The following is a 20,406-nucleotide window of genomic DNA, read 5'->3' as shown; positions in this document are numbered from 1 at the left end:
TAGGAATTTATGGTAGACGATTAGGTAATCCTTCTTAAATCAAAAATGTAAATAGTTTAACAATGAAAACAATTAGTTGGAAAGGATCTGTGTGGAAAAAAATCTGTTAAATTTTTTTGCTTGATCTAGGGCTTTCATCGGAAACCAACGCGCTGACACCAAACACCGAAAGCAGCTGTGACCTAACTACCAAAACCAAATCTACAAGTGGAAACGATGACAGCACTTCTCTGGATCTAGAGTGGGAAGATGAAGAGGGTATGCTTATTTATTTTCCTTCTTTTCATGTAACCTCGCTGTGTTAATATGCAGCTAGCTAAAGCTGGCTTGTTGATCTGTTGTGCTGTCATTCAGCTTAAACAAGCTGCAGATGTGTCATCCAGGTTTAGGTTTTGAACATCCAAATCAAGTAAAACTTGTGTTTTTACCTGCCACTGCAATGGAGTACCCTTTCCACCAACATATAAATTAGGCCCAAAGTTATTTGCTATAGTGTATTATGCACTTAGGCTTGTGCACACAGACAACAGACACATATTGATAACATAAGCACAGACAAAGAAGATACGTAAACGCAGGCAACATGCATACAAAGACAATTCACATCAGCGACCATTCAGTGCACAATTAAACAAGCCAGGCTACTGCCCTAATATGTAAGATATACTGCTTATATAGCCAAATGGTCCTAACATATGCCATGTATTTTCCTCATATGTCCTGGTGCTCCCTCGACATTCCGTAAATATTTTTTAAAAAGTATGAACTTAACTCTTAAATAGCAGAAATGGTACAGGTTCACATTTTATGTGCTCATCTCTCTAGAAGTGAAAATATTTATAGAGAAATTAGGACTTAGGAAAAAAACGAATTCAAGAGCTATTGTAAGACAGAAATGCCATAAGTTGCTAAGTAGTTGAGGCTGCTATGATGCTTTAGGTTTGCAGGTTTCGCTGCTTGTAATTTTGGGTGAAAGGCAAATTCTCTTTTTCTCATGGTCTGTTTCTCCATGTAAAGCTTTACACCAGCAACTTCTATTTTTGCCATTAAAAACACCATATTTTCATCATACATTTTCAGCCCTGCATTTACAGGCCATTCCATATTCACATCTCTGTGTATTGTGGCTGGTGGCTTGCAGATGATGTAAGTTTCATGCAGCTTTGCAAGGTAAATGGGAACGACCCAAAAAAACCTTTGCCATTGTTGTGGGCCTGCCCTTGGCAATAATCGATGTATTGGCATACGCTACCAAAGTCCCTCTAAAAAGCTTCCTCCACCTCTTCCCTATTACAGGCCTAATCTGCCTGATCCTGGGCATTTGCTTCCCCAGCCACCACTTTCACTCACCTCATTTCTGCCATCAGCTTTCTAAAAGCTGCCATCTTCCACTCTGCCACATCTCCACAGAGTGAGTGTTGTTCCAAGCACTGATAGAAAAAGAAACAGTAAAGCATCATTTAAGTTAATCTGTAATTAACCGTTCTAAAGATACTTTAAGCTGCATGTTCCTCACCTTTAGAATATTCCCCAGGCCCCAAAGTGAATGTGGAATTTTTCTTGACTGTCCTGTTTGCCGCTAGGTTTGGCTGTGCAGCTTTAGGAAGACTTTGTTCCGTGACGGAAATGACAGTGTGCCAAAGTCCGCTCCTTTCTTTCTGTGCCTTCCAATGCAGATCTGGAGCTTCCTCCTCCCCCCCCCCCCTTTTATTTGCAAGTTTGACAAGTTTTTCAAACTGAAATCCTAGCACTACAGGGTTCAAACCATGCCATTACTGTCGCAAACAGGGTGTGCCTCTGGTTTTTGGCTATCAGCACGAATTCAAATCCTGTGAGGAATGTTCCTTTATGCACCCGAAGGTGAACCGGGACCATGAAGTGAAGGTGAGTGTCGCAGAACATCGAAAGAAGCCTTGCAAGTCCCACTCCTGCTCTAAGTTGAGGGCATCAACCTGTTCCCGATCTCGAGGTGGATCCCACAGCAGGTCCTGTTTGCAGTTGAGGTCATCCTGTAAGTAGTAGTCCAAATCAAAACACAGGAAGATGAAACAGGACTCCACCTCATCCCTCTACACTCTAGCTAAAGAGAAGTCGCAAGGGCATCATACTGCCTCTCGATCTCACTTCCAATTGAGGAGGCGATCCCACAGTTGATCCTAATTCGCCCAAGTTCCCTGGGTCTTCGCCAACACCGCAGCAGGTCAGGGCCTTTGTGGAGACCATGCTGCACATTGGTTGGTCTCTTATCACTACCTCAGGCATGCCTTTGTGCCCCAAGGTTCCACAGGGCTTCCAGTCTGGTCACTGCTGGAGGACCTATCCTCGACACAGTCTGACCCCTGGAACCCACCTCGGATTCAACACTAACTGGTAGAGTATCTTTCCGACCTCAAGACCTGGGCTCATCCCTTCTTTGTCGACGCTGGTCCGATGTCTCTGTAAATGAACCCACTCCGGTCTCCAGTGTCCAACCCCAAGCTGACTCCCCCTCAACAGCCGTTGTGTCTTGAATTCATTCCAGTGCACACAGTTCCATTACAATCTGGTTCAGACAGAACCCTTCCTGTACCACAGAGACATCCTCCGTTGCTCCACCAGCTTTTTGGTTCTGACTCTGACCAGAGTTTGCCACCACTTGGAGATGACCGTGGAGATGATGGGGATGAATTGCCTTACATTATGATGACGGTCTTCATATGTAGTTACAAGAAGCCTGTGGTCTTGATATTTCCCATGATACATAGTTGATTTCTTCCCTTGGGTTGCTAATGGAAGAGTGTGCTTCCTTTGTAGTAGTCATCAGACGTGCGGCTGAGGTCCTGACTCTACAATTTCCCTCTATTGAGGTTAAACAAATGTGCTTACTGAAGTTCTTCGGCAGCCTAGGCCTACTTCTCTGAGCATTTATTACAGCTCAGTGAAGTCCTCACCAACATCCTTATGGGCACTTGGGCTAAACCATACTCTCGCCCGTAAGTGATCAGGCAGGTGGCCAAACGCCTGGCGACCCTGATTTTCCTACACAGCATCCTACTCCTGAGAGTTTGTTGGTCCAAGCTTCCACCAGCAACATGAATCCTAATTTGTTCCCCACAACCTCCTGCACCCCATCTTGCCCCCCACCCACACGACAGGGATTCAGGCTTTTGGGAAACGCTTGTTTTTTTCGGCCAATCTAGACTTTAGGACATTCAGTGCTGGTTATCTACTAGGCCGTTACATGCATGTCATCTGGACCATGGTCAGCGAGATCCTGCCAGCGGTTTTCAAAGAGTTTAGGAAATCCTTGGCTCAACCCATTCAAGATGCAGCTAAATATGTGATTTCCACAATCTGGACATTACCGATTGCTTGAGACGAGTAGTCAGACGTAGTAGGATGCTCCGTTGTGATGTACAGACATCCCTCATGGGTGCTCCTTTTGATAGATCCTGCCTTTTTGGTAAAAAATCTTTTTTCTGCAGCAGAGCATGTCAAGGAAAGTCTGGCCACGGTATATAATATGTGACTACTGAACCCTGCCAGGCAATACCCTCATCAGTGTTGGTCTTTCCAAGGTTACTGCAGAGTTTTTGCATATAGACAATGCCAAGTCACGTCACCCAAACTACGGTGACCTCAGGTCCTTTGGTAGCCGGGGACAAGGATCATGCAGACAACGTGCATGTCACCAGGGACTCCAACCTTCTCTAACACCCTTCCTTCTGGCATTGGCCTACAAACTGCTTTAGTTTGCCCTTAGCTGCTCACAACCACTCGATAGGAGGCAGACTGACATTTTCTCTCCGGTTGGCAGGACATCCGAGATGGGTCCTCCAGATTGTCCTCCAGGGCTATACCCTTCCTTTTATTTCCGACTCATCACAGCTTCTAACCATGTCAGATTGGCTCTAAGAGTAGCACGTATCCAAGAGATGCGAGCTCTACTGTACAAAGAGGCCATTTAGAGGGTGCCAACCTCCAAAATATACATGGGGTGCTACTGCCACTATTTCCTCGTGCCAAAGAAGGAAAGAGGCCTTTGTCCTATTTTGGGCAGGCATCGCAAAATCATGCAGGTCTAGTATTTTGAATAATCTACTTGAACTAACTGTAATGTACTTGACCTGTAAACTGGTTTCAAATTTTGTGATACTATGCAAATATTTTATTTTACAATGCCCCCGTTAACTTTATTATTCTTATTTAGGAGCACCTTCAAATATGTGAGTTCAGTATTTCTGCTGTACAAAAAAAATATTTTGTTTGATTAAATAGACTAAACGTTTGCTCCATGTACAATAAGCATCTACCCACATGATCACTGAGTTGCCGTTTCACTAATTCACTAAAAGCATTGTCATCAAGGCAGGAGTATTTCTCAGTGCATGATCAAAACTCACTTTTAATATAGATCACTGAAGCATGATGTGGTAACGCACTGTCAAATTCAAAGTCTTTATTCGGATTTATATAGCAATCTATAAAAGCAGACTAAAAACAGTTTAAAAATCACATAATATTACAACATACGTTGGTTTAAATAAAACCAATAATACAGTGCAGAGGATTACAATACAAATATTCACATTTTAAAAACAATTAAAAAACAGAGACCAAATCATTCAGTGCAAAGTCGTAGTACAAAAGAACAAAGTAAATATTGCTATATAATCACAGATTCCTTTTGTACTAATTTTAAACTATCCCTCTATTAAAAGCACAATTAGTTTTAAAGAAAAGGCTCTCAACATATATTCAGGGTTCCAAAGTACAAAAGGGGAAAAATCAGGAGATTTCCTGTGCATAAACAATCCTACTGGTTCAAGGTTTAGATTTCATTGATTTACTCTATAAGGTGCTACCAGGTGCTCGTAACTTAGGCAATCTAAATGTCTCAATGATTTAAGTCTTCGATTGGGCTTCTTTATGTTAACATAATTGTACCACATAATTGGGTGTTGGACAGGTTTGTTAAGAAATTGAAGGTCTCCTTGCGTCAAAAAAAGGGGACTTTATGTGCAAGATCTCCTCCCTTTATAGAATTTGCAGAACAACAAGAAAGGAGTTGTCGTTTGTCTGGCTTTTCCATTACAGGGGAACCTTAGGAGATTCAAAGACCACGAATCTGATTTGGGGAAAGCCACTAGATGGTAAAGCAGTTCCAGGCGTAATCTAGTTAACATGAATCTATCCTGCGTGTTAATCACATTTACCAAGTATCCTTGGATCCCCTGTTGGGATAACCTCATGCAATATCTACCCACTGTGGGCTTGCTTCTTTCCTGGGACACTCTAATGACCTCTTTTCCATAGGAAAATAGATCGTATTTCCTTTTTACTAGACTGTAGAATATTGCGTGGGTCTAGAATGGTAAGGGTTTCCCCCAGTTCTTGTAATAATCCATTTACATACTGGAGCCATGTATTTTTTCGTGATGATCAAGTCCCACCAAATCCCTTCTAATATCCCTAGTGAACTTGGTGCCTCGTTTCATCCAAATACTGTGCCACCTAGTTAGTGTGTTAAGGTTAATGGCATCTTCCATATACTCGGTGCTAAGTTCTTTGTGTATACTATAGACCGGGGTCGAACTTGGCACTTGCAGAAGCCAACATAAGAAGGTATTTTCGTGTATCTGTAGTGGGTTACACTTTGTCCTACCTCATCAACAGAAAGAGAGTCCCTGAAGTACTTTATTGGCAGGGGACATGGGGTAATAATTAGGACGCAAATGAACCAGAATGGAACCACCCTGCCACTGATGACTCGAAGCGGAACATCTCGCTACTGTCTGGACTAATAGTCACAATATGACCAAGCCACAAAAATCAGAAAGATATAGATGATAAAAATAGTAGTGCATGAATTTATACGTATTTAATACAAAATTAAATTAAATGCATCCAGGTTTCCCGTGTAAACATATTCAATGAATACAAAGGAAACAGAACTTATACTCAATGAGTAACACACAGCTCTAATCTTCGTCCCCCTAACACATTACATTAAAACTCCTCATGCAAACCTCCTCACACCAAAAATCCCTCAAACCATACACATACTACTAATGCCTAACACACAATATAAAGCATATCTTCTTTGGTATCCACAATACACATGTAGGTAAAAATATAGAAAAACAGGAGCAAAAAACAATAACTCAGAATACAGGGGAGCGATTGAACATTTCATGTTTTGCAATATTGGCTGGACACATTGTTTTTTAGATATATTAATATAGAACTAGTTGATATAGTTCAGATGTCTTACTCAATATCTGTCAAATATTATGTTCATTAAAGTAGACTTCCCATTTGAAAATTGAGGTCCTGGTACTCCTGTTGTAACCTGCGCCGACGCGCATTTCGGTGACCACCACCATATGGGTTACACCTTCATCAGGGCACTCATAAGAGATTTTCGAAGATTCAATGTGGAATGGACAACAGGGGAAAAAACAGAAGATGAACAACCCTACAAATGAAATAGTCACTCGGTCAATGAATATGGATATAAACATAGATTAACTAATTTAAAATAGGAGGGAATCCTACTAAGCAAAAACCCAGAATGTTAGTTAACTTCTTGGTGTTTCATACATGAAAGAAGATGTGTAGAATTCCACCCTGAGTGGAACAGAAGACAGTCCCAAACCTAGTTTATATTTTGCACCGAAAAATTTGACTGGAAAGGAACCAAGTAAGGGTAAAAAGGAAATAAAGTGAAAAAAGGAGTTAAACCAAGTAAACATGCCAGACACGCTATTACTGTCTGGTATAGTCCTATCACCAAAGTGAGTTTAGGGAAAAGTAATATAGTAATATAACATACTTGCGCATCTATCCACCAAGTATTATAAAAATACATTGACGATTAGCTAGATGGACAGTAGCCCATGGGTCCAACTACATAAAGGCACCCAAGCTCTAGAAGAGAGCACACATTTAACCTAGGGCCGATATAGATAGCCTACCTCACGACAGAGTCCGCTGTTACTGGGCCAGTTACGTCTCTGAGATGGCGAGCATTAGCTTTGAATCGTTCCTATTAACATGACATAGATTAAGTGCCCCATGGCCACTGGAAAACGTATGTCTACCGGCCCAGGAACAGATCACCCTGTCCTGAGGTAGGAAATCCATATCGGCCCCAGATTAGATGTGGTCAGCACACCACATGATGCTTTGTCTGATCATTCTTTCTTGTTCCCCATTTCGGTACATGTTTTTTGTATCCCATTAGGGCCAGCAATGGGGGTGCATTCGAAAGTGGTGTCTACTATCTCGGTTATAGTTTTAAAAATGTCTTCCCAGGATTGGCAAGTATTCCCACGCGAGGTGCAAAAAGCCTGCAGGATCGCGGGGGCATCTGGGGCATTGCGTCATGCTGTCCAGGTCTATTATAATTAAGTGTTGTGGCCTGCAAAACAGTCTGTTAAGGATCTTAAAGGGGAGTAGCTTGTGCCTGCAACTGATCTATTGAGTTTAATTTGGGAGCAGCAGTATCGCCATACATTAGCACCTATATCCTGCTCAAGATCTACCCTTCACTTCTCGAATGCTCTGTTATCAGTGATTGTGCGCATGTCCATGTATAATGTGTACAAGGAGAAAACTATGCGTTCAGTCTGGGTTTTGGATAAGATAGGCAAGTGGGTGGTAGTCAAGCGGTTCAGCAGGGAAAGTGGCCACAGAGCCTTGGCTGCATGTCTTCATCACATATAGTCAGACATCTAACAGTGTGGTGTCTGTCTGCAAAGAAATGATTCAGGGTGAGAAATGTGCTCTTTGAATAGTTGTCCTACAGAACGTATGTCCACCCCTCTCAGTTGACGTGTAAATCCATGATCTAGCTTTGGGAGAAAGGATGGCTTGTTATTAAGAGGCATATGTGCTGAATATATATTGTCAACTCCAGCCCTAGCCGCCATTGTGCTGTATTGACCGTTTGGTGCATCGGATTGTCGGTATGGTACGAGTTGGTCTCAAATTATTACCTTATTACACTATGCTTAATGAATGCACGTTATTACATGAATGACTGGATTAATTCATGGAATTCTAATGATGATTATGATGACTTAAATAAAAACGTTCTGCAGCAACATTTTGAACTTTGATTGAAGTCGATTTCCTTCTGGACGTAGGCAGGGCACCTGAGGGACGTTTCCCATTTGGGAACCGCGACAGTTTTATTATATTACACGTCTACGTTCAGAGGACGCATGGCACGCCAATAAAATAGTGTACTTTCATGCAAAGAACTTAAACGCTGGATTACTCTCGCAGATGCGGGACCACTTACCGTATTAATTATTTAAAAGTTGACATCCAGGGCACTTCACTAGCGCCCACATGAATTATTGAAAAGTATGACTTTGAATCAGTGAACTGTTTCATTTGTTTGAACACTTCAGATTCCATGTTGAGAGCAACTTAAAATAAAATGTTATTAAGTACATGCTCTTTTTCTGTCTGGCTCAGAGATGGCTCTAGTTCTCTAGCCTGCCATATCTTTTTTTTTTTTTTAAAGTAATAAAAATGCATAACCACCTTGTTTCATAGAGGGATTTTGGATTAGCTATCTTCAGTTATTGGCCGGTTAAATGGTAATTAGCATTTTGCTTTCGCCTACCACTCCGTACAGCATGAGGCTGTGGGTCAGACCTCTTCAGACAGACATTGGGTGTCTGGTACTGTGGTTGACTGCATTTTGTTGGATTACATGAGCAGGTCTTGTCTAAAAAGTAGAGCTCTTCAGTGCCAGGGCTGATTTGCCAATATCTACTTCCATTTCTCTTTTATTATTTGCTCGTTCTTTTCTTTACTTAATTCATATTGCATGTGCTATCAAAAAGTAAATGAAGAACATTGCGGACATGGTTTTATTAGGGTTTTTTCCCTTCAACTCGCATGCTGTGCTTTCAAGGCACCATCGACCGCTTCATTGTAGTGAATGTGGGGCAGATCATTGATCTATTAATGCTAGATTCAAATTATGAAAATGAATACATGATCGGTTATTCCTTTTCTGTCCGCTCTGTACTATAGACCTGTTTGCATATTTACATTTTCCTTTGGTTTACAGAGTTTTCAATGGGAATTTTGAGAGGTTCACAATACAATTTGCGATACAAGTCTAAAACCAAACAAATGCTGCCACCTTGTGTGGAAATTGCATGTTTCCACATTTAACTTCTGCTACTATTTTTTTTTTTATTCGGCCTGTCGTAAGGCTGTTCTGGAACAGTGAGTTCCTAACCTTTTGACTCCTGACTGAGGATCCCCATTGAGTCACAACTGGAAGCCGGGGACCCCCAAGCAACTTGTACGAATTAAATGTCAAACATTAAAACAGCAATTGGTAAAAAAAACAACCAAGTGCACACCAAACAACTACTCGAATTACTAAAGATTTTAAATTGAAAAAAAATGCATAAATCTAAACATTTTAAAAGGAAGGTTGGAGCTGAGTCTCGGCGACTAACTTTTCAATGTTTGGTTTTATTTTGCGGTACGAGGCTCCTGCTCGTGCCAGGTCCGGACTGGGAACCCCGACCATCCACCGTACGGTGCATACCAAGTGTAGCGAGTGAGCCTGACCACTACAAAGGGGGCTTTTGGGGGGCTGTCCCCCAATGGTGCATTCTACAACACATTTGTCATTATATATTGAATTGTATTAGCTTTTAAAGCATAGTAAATGACGACCTTAATGTGCAGCAGGATCGGACAATCTTTGTTGCGGCTCTTCAATGATTCCCTCTCTGTCGCCTTCCAACAGTGCCGCTTCTCTCTCCATAGCCTATCACATGTATGTCATTTGTTTTATAACACCTCTCATACCAGTGCAGTTTGTCAAAGCACTTTACATCACACACATGCACAGACAATGAATCATATGTGTGTAAATCAGTGTATATAAAATGTTATGGAAGGCAAAGTGGACTACAAGGTGTAGGATTCACATGTCATCCATACTGGTAGGCGTTTTTTAAGAGTGCTTGGTCTGGAGAAGCACAAACTCAGGATTCAGAACCATAACACAGTGGTTAGCATTGACTTTTAATATTGGGAATTTCTTTCTACCCAAACAAATCTTTTTTAGAAGCATCAGGCTAATGAAAGACAGGGAATAAACATAACTTACTAACTTGCACCATGCAGGTTGCATCCAGCTCTTTGATGGCAATTCATAGCTCACTGTGCTACATTACGATTGTAACTTATGAACTGCACATTAACAACTGAATTTCTGTGACAAAAGCAGTAACCCACTGAGTTATGCACATAAAATACATATTTTTTTAAATGCATGGTACACGTTCTTTGCAGCAGACATATTAACCATCTGGGCTGCCTTAGATGAGTCAAAGCTGCCCTGGACAAAACTCGCATCTTTCTAAAGCAGGCATTAATCACCGGAGTTATCTTGACTCTCTTATTGTTGCCTTAAAACTGCTGATTATGCAAGGAATTTTGCAGTGCTTTTAAAACTGCTGCCTGCAGATCCCCTGGGAATGTGTCACGAGCCCCTGGAGGTCCCTGGACCACAGTTTGGGATCCACTGTTTTAGAACATTATAACCTGCTTTTTGATGCCACCTGTTATCAAGGAGTGTAACGTACAATGAGAGAAGGGTTGCTCGGAGAAAGTCGCAATGGCTACAAATGACTATCAAATTCAGTAGTGTGCTAACTCCCTCCATTAGCATGGTAAGGCATTTTCCTAGTTTCTCTCGTTCTAAGGGTACTGGCCTAAAACGCTAGCCCCCACCTCCTGTATAGGGATGCAATGGGTTTTCTGTGCAGACCTCTGGATTCTTCAGCCTGTAGTGCATCTCCTTTTGCTGAATCCTATGTTTGTACCTCTGTCCGCATCTGCTATGAGGGGGCCATGAGGTGATTTCTAGTGATGAATTGATGAATTGGCTTTTATAAAGCGCAACTTACACTCCATGGAGCATCTTGGCGCTAGAAACATCACGTGTCATAGGTGAGAAGGGAGGGAGAGTTGTCCGAAAACATAAAGGAAAGTGGAGAAGTACTTAATACAGAGAAGGTGAGTGATATTAAATTAGATTAACGCTAGACATAGTGTGTCAGTGGCCTTAAAAATCCATGTTTTAAGGGCTTTTCGGAACAGATTCTCTGAATGAATCAGACGCATCTGGGGTGGGAGCTTGTTCCAGGCTCTAGCTCCTAGCACTCCGATGGATTTTCCACCTTTTGTGGTCAGTCTGAATTTGGGGACAGCTAATAGGTTTAAGTTGGATGATCTGAGTGACCTGGAGGGAGTGTATCTTCCAAACCTTTGGGATAGGTATGAGGGGCCCGACTGGTGGTAAGCTCTGAAAGTGATGAGTAGGATTTTAAATAAAACTCTCTTATGAATGGGTAACCAGTGCAGGGTTTTGAGTGCCATGGATGCAGATGATTTCCTGGGTAGTCTTAGCACTAAGCGGGCAGCAGCATTCTGAACCATCTGCAATTTGTGTAAGACAGCTTTGTTGGAACCTGCATAGATGCTGTTGCAGTAATCTAGCCGCGATGTAATGAGGGCTACTGCTACCGTTTTTCTGGCTGTCAGGGGGAGGAGGTCAAAGAACCTTCTGAGGCCTCTAATAATGTTGAAACAGGACCCTGCCACCGTCCCTGCTTGTTTTTTGAAGGATAGGGCTTCATCAAACCTTATCCCGAGGTTGCGGGCTGACGTGATGGTATTAGGTGGAACTTCAGCGTCTTGGGGCCACCAGTTGTTAGGGGAAAAGAGGTTATTCTGACCAAAAGGGAGGATCTCAGTCTTGCCTGAATTGCATTTAAGGTGGTGAGTTCTCATCCATTCAAAGGTTGCGGTGAGACAATCTCTCAGATTTTCTTCTGCTTTAGTTGAGTTGTTGTCCAATACAAGGATGAGTTGGGTATCATCCGCGTAAGATATTGTACTGATGTTGAATGATGTAATCAGTTCAATCAAAGGGGACATATAAAGGTTAAAAAGGACCGGGCTCAAGCTTGAGCCTTGTGGTACCCCTGTTGTTAAAGTTTTTTCCTCTGAACAGTAGCTTCCTAATATGGTGATTTGTTTTCTATGGCTTAGAAAATTTTTCAGCCATTTGAAAGCGGTTCCTGTTAGTCCTGATTCTGCCAGGCGGCCAATTAATACGGGGTGTGAAACCGTATCAAAGGCCGCCGATAGATCGAGCAGGATCAGGACAGCCTTTTTTCCTTGATCCAGTGCCATCTTAAGTGTCTCTACAGTATGTAGAAGGGCTGACTCTGTGGAGTGTTTTGCCCTAAAACCTGCCTGGTTAGGGTGTAAGAGGTGATTTTCCTCCAGGTGTTTAGTCAGCTGTTTGTTTACTGCTGCTTCAGTCAGTTTGAATAGCAGTGGAAGCAGCGAGATTGGGCGAAGGTTAGAGAGTGTGGTGGGATCAGCTAGGGGCTTTTTCTGTAGCGGTTTTACAGCAGCACGCTTCCATTCAGATGGAATGACGGCAGTGGCTAGAGAGGAATTTATGATGGAATTTATAATTGGGTTTACCATGTCTACTAACATGTGGAGCAGCAGTGGGGGGCATGGATCAAAAGGGGAGCCTGATTTACATGAGAGGATAGCTTGTCGAGTTTCATCGAGGCTAATGGGGGCAAAGTTATTTAGCTGAGGTATACTGTTGGATAATTGTAGATTTTCAAAAGCGGGGGGTTCTGAAAGATCTGGGAAATCTTTGGTGATATTTAGTATTTTCATTTCAAAGTAGTTTGCTATGGAATTACAAAGTGTTAATGACGGTGGTATCTCCTGCCCGAGGATTCTGGGATTCATGAACTCGTCAACTATTTTGAAAATTTCCTTCTGTTTGTTATTGGATAAATTGATGGCTTCTAGGAAATGGTCTTTTTTGGCATTTTTTATCATAAAATGATATTGTTTCCTAGCGGTTTTATAGGCGAGAGCTTCCGTAACATCATAGTTATGGCGCCATTTCTTTTCAAGGGATCTGACCTCAGTACGTTTGTTTTTTAGAACGGGGGAGAACCAGGGTGCAGATTTTTTATTTTGTTTTTTCCGTAATTTTCCTGAATTTGCAGGACCACAGAAATCTGTGACCCATTTACAGAAGTTATTATAATCGGATTCAGTACATCCTGTAATGGACGGTTTAGATTCCTCTGCGATGTGGTGCAGATTAGGTGAGTTTGCAAGTTTTTTCCAATCTTTCTGTGTCGAGAAGTCGATTTTTAGGTTGGCAGTGTTCGGACTTTTCTTTTTGGTTGTAAGTTTGAAAGGGATTAACCAGTGATCCGTACATGTTTGGATGTGGGGGGTTTCGACAGTTAAGGTTTTGATGTTGGTACAAATACAGTCTAATATATGGCCTGCTTTGTGTGTGGGCATTTTAGTCAGTATTTCCAGCCCCAGTATATCAGTTAAGTCATTAAGCCATATTGTATTGGGGTCGTTGAGCTTGTCTAGGTGAAAATTTAGATTGCCTAAGACTGTGAAATTGGCATATTTCAGGGTTAAGGTGCTAAGTGCATCTTCGAAGCTTTCAAAGATGCCGTTTTGAGGTCCTGGGGGGCCAGGGCTCGACAAATCCACTCGCCCGCTCGCATATGCGAGGTAGAATTAATGAGGACAAGCTATTTTTAGGTCCTACTCGCCCTTTCTGGCGAGTAGGAAAACAAACTAACTTTTATCCTCTGTCTTTAAAAACGGAGCAAATGTGACAAGTTAACAAGATTTAAAGGCATTTTAATTGCTCACAAAGCTAATGAGCAATAAAGATGGCTTTAAATCTTGTTAACTTGTCACATTTGCTCCGCTCTCAGAGACGGAGGTCAAGTAGGGTGAAGTTAGGTCGAGGAGATTTTTGAAGGTACTAGACCTGCAGGACTAGTACCATTTTTCAGATTTTTCGAGCCCTGGGGGCGATAGATTAAGGCTCCCACGAAAGTGTTCTCCTCATTGATCTGAAAGCAGAATCCCATACTTTCTGCCCCTTTTACGTCCGAGAGTTCGAACGTCGAGCATTTCAGTGATTCGCGGTGGATAATGGCTAGTCCACCTCCTCTCAGTTCCTGTCTATCGGTCCTCTGAATGAGGTATCCTTGGGGAACAGTTTCAGTTATGATTGGGTTGCACCATGGTTTAAGCCAGGTTTCCGTTATGAATAGTAGGTCAATGTTATTCTCTGTAATAAGGTCAAATATGTGCTGGCCATTTTTACATATTGACCTTGCATTGATCAGGGCTCCTCGGAGAGCGGTCGCGTTTTTCATAATGGGTGATTGTATTTCCGGGTTGAGGAGTGTTCTACAGATATGACAACATACAGGTCCTAACCACTTTTCGACATTGATCATGTTGTGACAGTGATTTTTATTATGATTGAGGGCAAGTATTTGATCTCTTGTATAGGTAGGTATATGGTTGGTACATACCTTAGATAGGGCAGCATGATAGGCCCTGGGCCCGGCCGAGGCACGGACGGGCACAGACGGGCTTGCCTTAGGCGCGCCCGCTGCGCCCGTCCGCTGCGCGTCCGGAAATGACACATTATTTTATGGACAGGAAAGCGAGAAAGAGGGGGGCGTGTCCTCGTCAGGGGGCGTGTCCGAGCTTCGCGCCGGTGACGGCGGGGGAAGCCTTTCTGTGCTTTGTGACTCCGAGTCAGCGTTTATATCGGCTGCACGGGTGCATCAAAAGCGTCAATGAAGGTAGGCGAGTGACAGATAATAGTGCTAAAATACAATTTTTAAAGTGACTCTCAATATTTAAAAGTTTCTGGCCTAGCTCCCGGCTTCCGCCTCAGGAGACACGAAATGGTTGTGGGGTCGCTTGTAGTCAGCGGCGCCTTTATACTGCGATGTTTGTGGGCGTGTCCTCGTCAGGGGGCGTGTCCTATGCTTCAACAGGGTATCCCCTGGGCTAGGTCTAGGAACTGTTGCCCGCTTCATTTTCTGGCTGCCTTTTGTACAAGCCAAGCAGGCAGATCTCTGCTGTACAGAGCTGGAGACGACCTCTGGTACATTCCAGGTTCGTCACCAGCTGCGCCCAGAAATGCTCCATGACTGGGCAGCTCCACACCATGTGTAAAGAGCCCACATCACCCCGAGCACACCAAGGGCAGCTCATGTCAGTGACATGGAGCATAACATTCAGTCTATGTGGTGAGATACGTAAAATATAAGTAATTAAATTGAGTAAATTTGAACCTTGCGTTACGAGTAAATTTATAAGACCACTGTAGGGTTTGGTACCACTCCTTTCCTGTGAAAGCCCTACACCAGTGCTATAATTTCCCCAGCACAGGGGTAGAGAAAAGGAGCACAGGCAGGCCAGCACGCAGAGCTCCTTAGCAGAGGGCTCTTCTCTCAGCTACCCAGCATGCATCAGCTAGTTCCAAGCGGCAGTTCCCCCAGCACACATCAGTCCTTGCTGTCTTCTTCTGTTTTAGTCCCCAGCAAGCTCACAGACATGGGGTCACAGCCCCAATAATTATACTGTACAAAGTCTTTGTTCTTCCCCCTGGCACAGGGCTCTGAGCCCAGTCCAAACCAGTTCTGGGGGCACGTAAAAATACCTTTTCAAGTGTATAACCACCTCCATTGTTAGTGTAAGCCCTGGCCTCAGACACACCACAGTGATCATTGTGGAAAGCAGGCACACCCATATTCAGGTGCTACTCCTCCCACCACTCCAAATGCAGACCAGGCCTATTCAGCCTAGCGCTGACTCATCCAAACTCTCTGGAGCCACTGCACCTCCCCAGCCCCTGTCACTCCAAAGCCAGACAGGCAATACGGGACAGGCAGGCAAAGACACATAACGCACAGAAATGCCTACTTCTAAAATTGGCATTTCTAAAATAGTGATAATAAATCTGCTAACACCAATACACAGCATGTATCACCACTATTCCAAACATACCAAACTTGATCACGCTACCCCTCTGATGTCCGGAATTACCACTGAAGCACATATCCCCAATGCATTCCTATGAGAGGGCAGCCTCACAGCAGTGAGAAACCAAATAGGCTGTTTGTCACTACCAGGACATGTCACACAGTTAAGGCATATGTCCTACATTTTACCTACACTGCACCCTGCCCATAGGGCTAGATAGGGCCTACCTTAGGGGTGATGGATATGTAGTAAAAGGGGAGTCACAGACGTGGCAACCAATTTAGGTGCTACTTCACAGCACAGTGGCAGAGGACTGAGACAGGTTTGAAAGGATGCTTTGGTGGGTGACGCAAGCAGCGCTGCAAGCCCACCAGTAGCATTTGATTTACGAGCCCTGGGTATATGAGATGCCACTGTACAAAGGACTGACCGGTAAATTAAATATGCCAAATAAGTGCAGACCAATCTTACCAAGTTTACCAGAGATAACGCATGCACTTTAGCACTGAACAGCAGTGATAAAGTGCCTAGTGTCCTAAAACCAACAACAACAGGTCAGGAAAAATACAGGAGGAAGGCAAAAAGTTCTGGGATGACCCTGCAAAAAAGACCAAGTCCAACAGATACATACTAAGGGAATGTTTCCCAACACAAGTAGTGTAATGGGCTGGATTTGAGATGCCAGTGGCATCACTCTGGCAAGTGCGGTCTTCAGTTCAATACGTTATCTATTTAGGAAATTGAGGACTCAGTTTGAACAACTTTTGACACATTTTATGATGCATCTTCTAGTGAGGTCTCACATACCACCTCACTCATCTTAGACACCACATTGTGGGTAGCACCCAGGTTCCAAGATATTTCTACAATGGATGTCATAGACTACTATGTGAAAATCATCGTATTGATCAAAATTGATATTGGAACATTCAAGGAAATTTGCGTAGAGATTTAGAGGTGGAATTGGATGTGTATATTATAAAAATGTATGTCCTAAAACATTCTTGTATTCTTTGCTGTTGGGCTGTAGCACTGCAAAACCACTGCTTAAATTACTCCAGTCTCAGATTCCTCTTCATCTTCTATTAGTGGCTCTAGTGTTCTCACCACTTCTCTAACAATTGAAAAATCCAGGGGTGGAAGATTTGCCAACATCTGTCAGCTTCTTTAATCTATAGAAATATAGATGGGTAGCTTTCAATAAGAGCGTTATTTTCCATGGAAGTGATCAAATACCATAAAATAGACAATACAAGTGGAGTAGAGAAAGGGGCTGCTCAGATAGCGGCACTATGGAAACCACTCATCAGCGCGGGCCGGAATCCCTATCCACGTGAGTCAGTGCAGATCTGTGCTGTTAAAGGGAAACAGTTGACTTTTCCCTGCCACTCTTGGGTCTGCAGAGACTGAAGAGGTGTAGATGAGGGGGCTGTCGATCACTATTCCACCGCTTCCCACAGATTCCTGTAGACCAGGGTTCTCCAAAGTCGGTCCTGCAGGGCCAGATCCATGCAAGATTTTTAGCATATCCCCATTTAGATAAATGTAGTTATCTTAAAAATCTGGCTTGGATCCATCCCTCCAGGACTGACTTTGGCGAACACTGCTGTAGACCAAGACAGGCGAGGAGACACCAGGAAAGTTAGTGCTTTCTGTGGTGACTTAACAGCAATTGAAAAGCAACTTTTGTCCTTCAGCTGCTGTTACAGCATGACTGTGAATAGTCTGTATCGACGCTAATAGCTTTCGATGGGCATTTATTATTTGCATGTGTTAAAAGTTTAGTTAAGGTTGATTAGGAGAGCAAGTTGACTTCGTATTTGCAACCACAGTCTACAAGACGGAACCTAAAAATGCTGAAAAATTCACAGTTAGTTTACACAACTTTAACACCCACCCCAAACAAGCGAGTACCAAATGACTTGTACATTTGTAAACACAGTCACTTATTAACTATCTAAAAACACTGTTTCAGTGGAAAGTGCCCCAGAACCATAATTACATGAAATTTGACACTCGCTTGGCCCACCTTAAATATTATTCGACTGTTCAGAGAGATGTAATTGGTTGATTTTGTAAGTCAAATATTTAAGAAACCTGTGAGTTTTATGATCGCAAAGTAAATTGACATACAAATATCCCCTTGCGAAGCCTGCCTGACACCTTTCTCTTGTACTCCTTTCTCAAATACTACTGAAGGGATTTACTCCTAACTACAGAAAGCACACTTTCTTAGTTAAGTTTTACTTACAGGCCAAGTTTGTTTTCATTCCATTCAGTGTTGTTAGACTTTGCATTGCTAGAAAAATTTTTTTAAAAGTGATGCAAAGGCATAATTAATATTGAAAGAGGGCAGTCTCTTGAGACTTGTAAGTTGCCTTTTGGTCATGATTAAAAGAAGGAAGATCAGAATGCCCATTCACTAGCTTTTGCGAGTTTGGCTGCCATTTTGAATATGCAAATGCTGTGATAAAGTTGCAGTTTAAATAGAAAATGTGTTTTTTGATTTCCTTATACATTTGTTGCAGGGTTATGAATCTCTACAAAATTTGGCAGACACTTAGCATGTACTTAAAACTGTGAAGCTGTTTGACGAATTCCAATGAGACCCGGCACTCATGCCCAGTGTTGGGATCTTATATTTCATGAAGAATCGTCTGGGGCTTCAGTCAAAAAGCTGTGACTTGGCGCCATGTGATGGATCTGCACAAACGTTGAAATCGTAGAACTGAGCAAAACGTGCTAAAGATTTGCCAGAGCTTACCAAGTCCTAAATCCAAAAAGTTGCAGCATACAGTGATGTTTGTTGAATTTGGTAGAATAAAACAGGTGGCAGAGATCCCATTGGGGGAAAATGGCCAGGTGGTCTCAGATAGGTATTGTACCACACAAAAGAGATGTTACAATATATTACACAATATCTTATAAAACCTAGTAAAATTAGAATTTAAAAACTACCTTTCTTAAAGAAACGAATATCAATACATTTGGCTACAATACCATATCGTGGAGTAGCATAAAAGTATAATGAAACAGGTGACTTGAATGGGTGAATTTCAGGTCAAATACCTAAGCCTTTTGCACATGGCTTCCCAGAATGTATGTGCTAACACCAAGGTATAACAGTCTGGGATGATTTGAATATTCCCTCTTCATATAATGTGGGTCCCTTCTTCTGTCCATTACACAGGAAGCAGAACTCTCACTCTTAAAGTGCGGCACTTTAACATGGGTTTCTACTGTCTAGCACTAGAATGAATCCTACCTATCATGTTGTCATTCCTGTAGTGTGTCTATAGTGATTGCTTTCCTGTGGAGCTTAATCGGGAGTACTGAGGGTGTTCTTGGGTTCTTCTGTGGAAGAGGAAATGTCAAGTGGTTGAACTCCTTTTAGAATATGTACCACAGGAAGATGTATCTAAAATTTGGAGCAAGGATGAGCCTAAGTAACTCCATTCTGAATGTTTTTGTATAAAGTTTTATTGAGGTTATTATTTTCTGCACAACATGTCACGGTTATATTTGTACAGACATAATGATAACTACAGTTATGATATGCAAAGATACCAGCTACATTGTCCAATCTGTAAATCAGCTCAGCAGCGGTAGCGGGTCGGGGTGACGAGTCATAGCAGGGGCCCCTTGCAGGGCTCAGGAGGTCTTGTGCTGACCATGTGGAGCTGGGCAGTGGCCCCTGGAGAATGAGACTCTAGCCATGGATCAGGACATGTGTACCTCTGTAATAACTACACTGGGGGGAGGGCGCAGCTAAACAGCAGCATGGGTGTAAATGAGGATGTGTCAGTAGGTCAGATGCGGGTGTTGCAGGGGTGAGCAGTGGGGTTAAAATTGGCAGTTGGGTTCATCATTTGCCCATGTCGGGGGGTGGGGGGGGTGCGTGTGCGTGAGACAATCAGTCAGTAGGGTCACGGACGTACCTAGGACCAGGGGCAGGCAAAGGGTGTGTAATTGGTTCTATGTTTGTTCATCACGTGGGGACATGCCCCCTTGCAGTAGCTCCTGGCATTGTATAAACATAGTGTCCCAGGCTACTGCTATAGGCTTTTTGTGAAGGCGCCTTGCCTTCTCATAGTAGAGGTTAGTGCTTTTCGCCTTTTCCCATCGCAGCAGTGTGTTGTACCATTGTGTAGGTGAAAGGGGCTGGGGAGCCCTCCAGGGTAGCATGAGAGCGTGTTTGGCCAATAAGAGGGCCAGGTTCGCAAACCAAACTCAACCTGACTGATTCTTTTCCATCTTGTATATCCTCAGGGCGGTTGCTGCCCATTCATTCAAGTGGGTGAGTTCAGTGACTGTAGTAAGGGCATCATAGACGACTTGCTAAAAGTTCGCCAGGGAGGCACAGAACCATTGCATATGTTGGAAATCCACTTCATCGGAATGACATCTTGGGCAAGTTAGTTGGGCTGTTGGAATTAAGTGGATATGTTTGGATGGATTTAGGTAGGCCCTGTGTAGCATCATGCATTGCATCTTTCTGAATTGTACATTTAGAGA

General features: G+C 42.9%; 1 protein-coding gene across 2 annotated transcripts in view; it reads left to right on the top strand.

Moving 5' to 3' along the window:
* AP1AR (adaptor related protein complex 1 associated regulatory protein) overlaps window positions 1–20,406 on the top strand; it is a 202,273-nt gene that overhangs the window by 160,850 nt on the left and 21,017 nt on the right. For both annotated transcript variants that reach the window (XM_085636195.1, XM_085636202.1), the window contains one exon: window positions 130–258. In XM_085636195.1, coding sequence (XP_085492321.1) covers window positions 130–258 — 129 coding nt within the window. The remainder of the gene's footprint in view (window positions 1–129; window positions 259–20,406) is intronic.

This window comes from Triturus cristatus, chromosome 2_1, assembly GCF_964204655.1.
Source record: "Triturus cristatus chromosome 2_1, aTriCri1.1, whole genome shotgun sequence".
Taxonomy (NCBI): domain Eukaryota; kingdom Metazoa; phylum Chordata; class Amphibia; order Caudata; family Salamandridae; genus Triturus; species Triturus cristatus.
This window is presented reverse-complemented; position numbering and strand designations above follow the sequence as displayed.